The sequence below is a fragment of the Equus quagga genome, chromosome 9 (assembly GCF_021613505.1).
Source record: "Equus quagga isolate Etosha38 chromosome 9, UCLA_HA_Equagga_1.0, whole genome shotgun sequence".
NCBI lineage: Eukaryota > Metazoa > Chordata > Mammalia > Perissodactyla > Equidae > Equus > Equus quagga.
This window is the reverse complement of record NC_060275.1, coordinates 112759368-112769217: the sequence shown is the minus strand read 5'-3', so window position 1 is coordinate 112769217 and position 9850 is coordinate 112759368. Positions and strand designations below refer to the sequence as shown.

Here is a 9850-nt window from a genome sequence, read left to right as displayed (position 1 = left end):
GGTATAGGCTGAATGTTTGTGCCTCCCGAAATTCATATACAATATTGAAACCTAATACCCAATGTGATGATATTTGGAGGTGGGGCCTTTGAGGGTGGAGCCCTCAAGAATGACGTTACTGTCCTTATAAAAGAGAGCCCAGGGAGCTCCCTTGCCCCTTCTGTCATGTGAGGACACAGCGAGAAGACTGCTGTCTGTGACAAGGAAGTGGACTCTCACCAGTCACCTAATCTGCCAGTGCTGTGAGCTTGGACTTCCAGCCTCTAGAACTGGAACATTTCTGTCGTTTATAAGCCACCCAGTCTATAGTATTTTGTTATAGCAGCCCAAACAGCCCAAGACAGTGCTGATGGTTGTGCAACACTGTGAATGTACTTAGTGCCACGAATTGTATACTTCTAAATGATTCAAATGTTAAATTTTATGTTATGTATATTTTACCACAATGGAAAATAATTTTTAAGAACTGCAACTTAAAAAAAAACAAATTAGTAGATGATTGGCAAAATTTGCATAAGGTCTGTAGATTATATAATGATGGTGTGCTCATGGTGTGTTAATTCCCTCATTTTGATAAATGTATTCGGGTTATCTAAGAAAATGTCCTTTCTTAAAAGAAATATATAGTGAAGTATTTAGGGGCAAAGAAGCATCATGTCTGTAATCTACTCTCAAACAGTTTAGAAAAATTAAAATGAATAATTAATACAAATTATTCATATATGGATAGAGAGAAAGAATGGCAAAGCAAAAGGGGCAATATATTAACATTTGTGAATGTGGGTGAAATGTATACAAGTATCCATACTATTGTTGCAACTTTTTGTAAGTCTAAAATCATTTCAAAATAAGTGCTTTAAAAAATTAGAAGAGGGTCAGCTAACTGGAAGGGAAGGAGACATTGTCTGGAGAAAACAGAATGTAAGCCTGAGGTCCTGATGCAGTGAGCAGTCTGGGCCCTCGTGGCTCTGGGATGCACTAACTCAGGCAGCCCGAGAACAAGGGATGCATGCAGGGTCTCAGCCACACTGACTGGTGAGGAAGAAACAGGTTGGGAGCCCTTGGAATGGAGGCTAGGGCAGCCCCATCCACTTGCGGAGATAGGCCAGTATCCAAGGAGGCACGGTGAGCTTGGGTTTGGTTCAGATGGCCATTCATCCAGGGAATTTCAATGGCGTGGGTGAGGCAGAGAAGACAGGAGGCTGAAGCTCAAAGTCCTGACAGTCCTATTGCTGGAGGTGGAGGGAACAGTGTTTAAGCAGCAACTCATCCTCCTCCAGCTACACAAACAACATGGGAGAATCTCATAGACTTAGTGGTGAGTGAAATAAGTCATAGCCACAAGGTCCATACTGTCGGATTCCATTCATATGAAGTTCAAAAACAGGCAGAACAAATTGACGGTGATAGAAGTCACATTCATGTCCTCGGAGAGTGAGTATTGACTGAGAAGGGGCAGGAGGGAATTCTATGCGGTCTGGGAAATGTTCTATATCTTGATCTGGGTGCTGGTTACAATTATCATGATGTGCACTTGGGCTTTGTGCACTTTTTACTGTATGTGTTAATCCTCCATTTTAAAAGGTTTAGACCGCCCCCACCCCCGCCTTGGCATTGTGCACTGATATTGCATCCACGTAAACAAGGCATTCTCGCAGGTTCAATGGAGATTTGATTTACGTTGTTTGTTATTTCGTTGCTAAGCAGAACAGTCTAAGCTGCACAACCAAGTGACGCCAACTATTAACAGCCAATGTGGGGGATGTGCGAAGCCAAGGATCCAAGAGTGATCAACGTGTGCAATCCCCACTCCCAGTCTCTTTTTGCTCTGGAGGGGTGGGGGCTGGGAGGAGGTGAGGGTGGAGGTGGAGCAGCTCAGACAGAGCAGCAGGCCTGGCCCCTCCCTGGCGTGGGCTGGCTGCAGGGAGCCCTCGGCTGCATCCATCGCCATGGCAACTGCTTCCCGGTACTGGGGCTAAAATGAGGCTCTGTGGGTGTCACGGTGGTGATTGCTAGTCTCACAAGCCATGGAATCAAGTGGCCTGATGAGGAAATTGATGAGTCGCTGCAAAACAGGCTGATGCTTGTTGGGGAGGGCCATTCCTGTTGAAATGGGACAGATTCGAGGCTTGGGGTCAGGCCTCAGAGAGCGTGGCGAAGGTTATCTGAAGGGCAGGGATGGGCAGGGCACCAACAGAAAGACCTAAGGGCCAGCTAAAACTAAAACGATGTGGAAATAAACAAAGACCACTCAAAGGAGAAAAGCACAGGCTATTCAGAGCTTGCTTACAAAAGGAGTCAGCCACTGACAAGTGTTTGGCAGAGACTCAAAGGCAGGTGTGGGAAAGCTTTCTAGTGGAAAAAGAGAAGGCTTCAGATATGCTCTGATCAGAGGCCGTTGGCCTGGGGAAGCTGGAATAGGGCTAACTAGAAGCAGGGCATCCCGTGTGATTGGTTAGGGCGCACATTTGGCTTTCTCTGGTTGGTTCTAAATTGGAAGCTGGGCCAAAAATGAGGGAAGCTGTCAGGTATTGATTAAGCGTTGGCCCTTCTGAGCCAAATGCTGCGGTGGTTGTGATTTGGCTTCCTGGACTGGTTGCTGCAGATTGTGGGTCACAGTTCTATTGTCATAGACGGTCTGGCCACTGTGTGTCTATATATTCAGTCTCTCAATGAATACCCAGAAGTTAGACAGTCAAGAAAGTGGTCTTATTAACAAGAAGGTGAGGCACTGTGCAGTGTAGGGACACAGCTGGGAGGGCCACCCCAGGAGACGAGGGACATGGAGCATCACAGGGAGAAAAGTAAGGGAAGGAGGTGAGGTTAAACACCCATCTGAACTCAGAAATATGGGAGCAGGGCCACCTTTAATGGGGACTCGCGGAGTCTCCTGTGAACCCGGGATGTGTTCCTGGCACAGCCCTGGAGCCAAATGCTGAGTGCGGCCACATCAGAGGCATGGGACCTGGGTAACTCACTGAACCGGAGTGTCCCCTTCAGCTCCTGCCTCACCAGAGTGTTGAGAATTGAATGAGTTAATAAGCATCCAGTTTATTGGACAGTGCCTGGCACTCAGCAAGTGCTCCATCAATATCAGATGTTATTTGAGAACTTCTGAGTAACTGGTCAAAACTTTGAATTAAAAATATTGTTAGGATCAATATCAAAACTATGTTGATATACCCTAGATCTAAAGAGTCAGAAACCTGGACTTGGAGCAGGGTGAAGGGTGGTGGGTGGATTGAAGGGGCCAGCAGTAGAAACACATCATCTGTGGGCACCAAGACATATACATTTGATCCAGCCTATATGGCAGCTTCTCCCCAGGGCCAGAGGAGGAAGGGGGGATGGGCCAGGGGGGAGACTGGCAGCTCCCCTGGAACTCTGAGTTTGGAGTGAGGGAAGAACAGTTCTCTAAGGGAAAGGCAGATATTGTTGCCAGGAGAAGGAGGGATAGAGACCTTCACAAACAAGAATAGCATGTATATGTATTCATACACTTTAACATTTGTGGTCAAATAGAAGAGTTAAACCTAAGAAGTGTAGAAATTCTAATTAGAATCCAAAGTTACATCTAAGCAGTCAGAATGGTAATCATTACATGGGTCCCCCAACTAAGGTTGTGAAGAAGATTCTTTCCCAGTAAAACTAGGCAGTAGCCCCTAATTCAATGGTAACCTTCTTTGGGGATAGGAATCAGGTCTTTGACCTGCCTGTTGGGTTCTAACACAGCATACTCCACAGAACAAATACTTGGTAAATGTTTGATGCTAATGAAGATACACAAGAAGATAACAAAAGAAATTCAGCTTCAGAGCTTAATGGTTTCCATAAATACAGGAGCGAGAGGTGCCAGACAGTCCCTAAAGTTTCCTTTGGGTTCCATATATCTAAGATAAAATCTCTGAGGAAGAGCTTCACTCTCAGGGAACTACGCAATTTCAGGTTAGAAGCCAACATATCAGAAGGAAATATATATTGCAAGAGACTCATCAGTTAGAGAGATGTTCCCTAGGGGCTCAGGGAGCTGCCCCCGAATGTCACCACGTGTGGCAGAGGGGGTTGAAACTGGAGGCATGGCTACAGCCTTTACAACCAGCAAGTCACTGTTGATGTCCGAACTGGTGGTGAGCATGAATGTTCCCTGACCGCTGTATTCGTTTCCTGTGGCTGCCGAAACAAATGACCACAACCTGGGGGGCTTGAAACAACAGAAATTTATTCTCTCACCGTTCTGGAGCCAAGAAGTCTGAAATGAAGGTGTTGGCAGGATCCCATTGCCTACAGGGGTTCTGAGGATGGTCCTTGGCTCTGGCTGCACCATTTCATTCTCGGCCTCTGTCTTCATGTGGCCTTCTCTTCTCTGTGTCTCAAATCTCCCTGGCCCTCACTCTTGTAAGGACGTCTGTCACTTGATTTATGGTCCTCCTGGATAAGGCAGGATGATCTCATCTCAAGATCCTTAACTTAGTTATGTCTGCAAAGACTGTTTTTCCAAATAAGGTAACATTCACAGGTTCCGGGGGTTAGGGCATGGACATATCTTTCAGGGGCCACTATTTAGACCGCTATTTCACATCCCAAAGGCAAGCACGTTAAGAATTTCATGGTTCACTCCTGAAAATGCTTGTCAACTGCCATGGAGCTCCCATGACATTCTGGAGCTGAGCCCATGAGCTCACATGGGGCAACCCAGAATCCACTCTCAGAGACAGGATTTATTGCCAGCCTGGGGTGATCTGATTTAGCCTGGGAAATCCAACATGGCTTCAAGGAATTCCTGGGCTATAGGATCCTCTAGATGTGGAAGGTGCCATGGCCAATTTAGACGCTTTTCTACTCTCAAGGGTGGACCCCTTGGCTCATTTATCCTTGGGGTCTGTGGACTTGTGTGGTTCAGCATTTTACGGAGTGTATGCTTGGGCACTCCAGCTGTGTGAGACAGCCTTGTAGGGAAGGGTTCAGTGGCCGAGGACATGCAGACACCACTGGTGACCACATTCCCCTCTTGTAGCTTCCCAACACATTTTAATAGACTAAAGGCACCCAGAAATCCTATAGTTGAGAAGCCTAGTATTTCCCAAGTTGCCTGCAACCCTTTGCAGTTCATAGATCATACTTTGCTTTGGAAGGGAGACCTACCTTAAAAGAAATGTGTGGACATGCCAACTCCATCTCCTCTGGGTTGGCAGAATGAGAGAATGTCAGATTACTCCCACTTTCTGATCCTATTTGCAATCCCAGGGCAGGCACCAACTTCTGTCTTTAATGGGCTCCAGGCCTTGCTGGGCACCTGCTCACCTGCTGAGGTTTTGCTGCATCCCAGGATTCAACTGTGTTTGCCCAGGACTTACTGACCTTGTTTGACGTTGCAACAGAGAGCTCAGAGTCCTCAGCTGCGCTGAGTCCCCTGCAGCCCTCCCACATTCTGCCCTTTCACAACAGTCACGGAACATGCCTTGTTTGTGGGTGAGCTTTTGTGTACATGGGCACTAAATAAAGTTTCTCCTGTATCTGGCTTCATTGAGCGACGAGGTCAGAAAAGTGGCAACTTGATCTGAATTTATGCGCGGCTCAAGAAGGGGTTCCCAACTGGTCTTTTTCCTCCTTTGGTCTCTTCAGAAGGAACTCTCAAAGCCTAATCTACGTGATGCGGATAAACACTTAGGGCGCTGTCACTCAGGAACACCTGGAGGAGTCAACGGTGATTTGTCTTTCTTTTACTTTTTTTTTTTTTTGCAAGAATTAGGAGATTAACACAAACAGAACAAGGTTTTATTTCACATGCCGAGACTCAGGCATACCTTCTTGGCAAGCTTTGCTTTTCTCATTATGTCAATCTGTCCCATCATTGGTGATGTTAACTTTGATCATCTAGTCATGTTGATGTCTTCACTGTAAAGCTACTGTTATTCTTTTGGAACTGTTGGAAAATATTCCAACAATATAATAAAATCCTGTTCCTTACTGAAACTTCGCCCAGGCTTAGCTTCCATTGACAACTCCAGCCTGAAGCACTCTTGTGGTTGGCAAATGATTTTCTATTTATATCATTCCTTTTGCATTTATTGGTTGATGTTATACTGCAAAGGAAGAGCTTTTCTTTCTCCTTATTTATTTATGTCACTATGAGCTCATAGATTCCTAGTTTATTCAATAGGTTATAATCTGTTACTGTATTTCTTTTAATGCGCAAATTGTCCCCAATTTGGCCAACGGGAACCCCTTTGAGCTGGTTTCTGTGTCCTTTTAACATGCTCCTGTCAGTCTCTGAGCACTTCCTTTGTTTCTGTCACAAGATGTTCCAGGCTCATCTTATAGTTTCCCTACTCCAGCCCTAAAATCTGACATTTCTTCAGAGTCTTGGATCTCTTTTTTCCAAAAATATGAATACTTCAAAAAAAATTCTCACTTTATTGTTTTAGAGCAGTTTAAGTTCACAGCAAAACTGAGAGAAAGTTAGAGTTTCCCATGTACCCCCTACCTCATACATGCATAGCCTCCCCTATTAGCAACATCCCCCAACAGAGGGGTACATTGTTACAACTGATAAACCTACATTGACACATCATAATCACCCAAAGTCCTACTTTACATTAGGGTTCACTCTTGGAGTTGTACCTTCTATGAGTTTGGACAAATGTATAATGACATGTATCCATCATTATGTTATCACACATTCTTGGTTCCTTTTAGTGGAGTGTGGTATTAGAACCCAAAATTTGTATACTCAATGTGCTTACAGCTACTGGGCTATCACTGCATGTAGATTCTCTCAGAGGACAGAACTAGGAAATATATAATATACATATTCCTAGTATATATACTAGGAATATAGTATATTTTTGATAGCATATATTTGATAGTATATATTTGGAGGTTACAATATATTCTCCTAGTGTATATATCTAAAATATAATACATATTACAATGTAGAGTCACACAGACGCATATATATTTCTACGTAGATTTACATCTTGTTAAAGTGAGTTCATTACAATACCTAAATTTCCATTCCAACATCTTAGAGTTCTTTCTAGCCTTTCTCCTTTCCATGTTAGTATTCCATGTTAGCATGACAAGACTACAGTATCCTCATGGCACAGTAAACACACACACAAATGAGACTGGAACACGTGTATGCTATATCTTTACGTGTCTCTTTTGATAAAAAGAACATTTTTTTCAGATAGAACTTCTGTACCAATTCTAACACTGATAAAAGTGTGATAAATGAAAACATTTCTGTATAATAATCAAAAACAATGAGAATTTTAATATAATGGACATCTATTATTTTCTCCTCCCTTTTCTTGTGGGAAATGTTCTTTCTCCACCTCAATAATGTAGTTCAACAACGGTGTCCATGTTCTTACAGATCTTAGTTCTTTGGCACAATCATTTGGTTCAGGGATGGGCACCTAGCTAGACCAATTAAGTGTCTTTCTCTGGGAATTTTTCACTTGGGACCAGTGATCATCCTCCTCAGCCTGTCTAATGGTGAGGCTGAAGATGTGACCTTGAGAGCTATCAGTGGCTTTGTCTCCAGCCATGTGGAGCAAGCTGGTCTGACAGCATGAAGGTAACATGCAGAGAGAAGCAGAGCTTAGGGATGGGGGCAGAGAGAAAGACTCTGGTGCTAGCAGTCCCTGAGGCCCAGTACACAACTACCCTTGTCACAGTTTGTTCATGTCAACAGTATATTCCTCCCGTTTGCCTACCAGTTTAGTTGGGTTCCTGTCAATGGCAACCAAGAGAGTTCTGTATCCCAAAGGGCTGTTGTGTTGTGGCACACAGTAGGGACTCAACGAATTTTGGTTTATTACTCTAATATTTAATCTCCAAAGGCCAAATGAAAAAAGGTTGGGGCAATTCTTAATTCTAGAAGTAACTTTCCTTTGAGCATCACTAAGGAAGACACCTAAAGACAAAAGGAGAAAGCCCTCCACCCCCACCCCCTACACATACATTCCTCCAATCCTAACTGGCTGTGCTGCCAGAAGCTTCGCATACCTGTCCTGAAATACGGCCAGCACTTCCCTCAGCAATTCTCAAAGCCTCCCTCTTGGAACCCTACCTCCTTATGCTATACCATATCTGAGACTGGATCTGGTGGTCCTGAACCTCACCCCTGGTCTGAGCTAAGTGAAGAGTGCTCTGCCACAGGTCTTAGGGCGTTGTGAGCTCATGTTGGTGTCGGGTGGGAGGGATGGGGTTTTGACAATGGCCTCCTTCAAATTCAGTTTCTTGGGAGAGAGTATAAACATATTTAACGAAAGGCTTAAATATGCTCGATTCTCAACGTCAGCCCTTGAAATCAGTGGGTCTCCATTACCGCGTCAAGAATTTGCTTGCTCACCTTGGGTAACAAGTGATATTAGTTAAATCAGTGACATTAGTCTTCAAGGGCTGCCCTCTTTCTGGAGGACTCCATTTTATTATTTTTATTCTAAGTCTCCTTCTGATTGATGAGGCTTGGGGGAGGGGTCTTCCCAATTTCTTCCCTCACACAGAGAAGAGATTGCTAGCATTCTTGAATCTGTTTCTGAGAGTCATCTGCATATCGTTTAAAATACTTTTTATTCAGGTTAGCGACATCTTTGCTTTACTCAGGCAATCCTAAGGAGGTGGCTGGTCTAATGTGAATTCTCTAAATAGTTCTTCATTTAGAGAAAAGGCCAAGGATTACGGCGAGGAAAGGTGGTGTGCTCGTGCGGGCACACAGCTCAGCCTTGCATCAGGCCGAAGCAATTCAGCCCTGGCCAGGTAAGCGTCCACGACGCAGAGTATCAAGCCCTGTCCGCATCTGAACCGATTTCCCTTAGAGGCGGGTGTTTCGACTCCCAGACCAAGCGGTTTATTGAAGGAGTCTTTCCACTCAAATGCAGAAGTCTCTCTGGGAGGAATTTTGGTACAGCTAAAGCGTTTGTCTTCCTACACTGCAGTGATGTTTTAGTACTTCCTCAAAACGTGCATGAGAAGTACCCGGGTCCCGAGCAAAAATTCATTTTCCTGGGCCCGCTCCATACCTGCGACACCAGAGTCCCGGGGCGGCGGGAGGGGGCGCAGAACCTGCATTTTCCCGGGTGCCCGGGAAATTCCTAAGCTCCCCGGAACCTTCGTCGTGCACGGCGGCCGGGATGGCACTGGGCTCGTTGCCTGGCGCCCACTGACGCTGCTCTGCGTCTCGGCTCTGCGCCCTTTGTCGCCTCCCTAGGTGCCACCCGAGTTCAGCTCCAGCTTAGGTTTCAGCCCCAACCCTGGTGGCTAGCTGGGCGCAGCGCACGACCCGCCGCGGTGAGACGACCCCGCCCCTCCTCGCCCCGCCCTCTCCGGAAGTGACGGCACCTGTCGTCGGGCGCCCAACCCCTTCCGGCCCGCGCCCCGCCCCGCCCGCCCCCGCGCTCCCCGCCCCTCCCCCCACGGCGCCCGCTCCGTCAGCCTCTCCCTCTCCCTCTCCCCTCTCCTTCCTCTCGCTCCCTCTCTCCACCTGAGCACACGCACCTGCCCGCCCGGCTCCGCTCCCTCCTCCCTGCCCCCTCCCTCCCTCCCTCCCCCGCCGGAAGGCCCGGGCCTCGGCCGTGGGCGCTCGCGGCTGCGTCACCGCCGCCCCCCAGACAAGATGGACACCGCCGAGGAAGGTAAGGCGGCGGCGCCCGCGCCCCGGCCTCGGCCCCGGCGCAGGTTCTGCCCGGGCGTGCGGGGGCCTCCCCTCGGGCGGGGGCGCGCGGAGGCCGCGGCGGGGCCGGCGCCCGGGCCGTTTGCCGCCGAGCCGCCGGCGCGAGGGGAAGCGGGAGCGGAAGGTGACCCTCGGCGCCCCCGCCGCTTCCCGCGCGCGCCGAGGGCGGGG

General features: G+C 47.2%; 1 protein-coding gene across 2 annotated transcripts in view; it reads left to right on the top strand.

Annotated features, from left to right (window-relative positions):
- The first annotated feature begins 9442 nt into the window (after positions 1–9442).
- MARCHF6 (membrane associated ring-CH-type finger 6) overlaps positions 9443–9850 on the top strand; it is an 82673-nt gene continuing 82265 nt past the window's right edge. Inside the window, exon 1 of one of the 2 annotated variants that reach the window (XM_046672431.1) lies at positions 9443–9641. In XM_046672431.1, coding sequence (XP_046528387.1) covers positions 9623–9641 — 19 coding nt within the window. In that variant the 5' untranslated portion in view covers positions 9443–9622. The remainder of the gene's footprint in view (positions 9642–9850) is intronic. The other variant, XM_046672430.1, reaches the window with a different exon arrangement.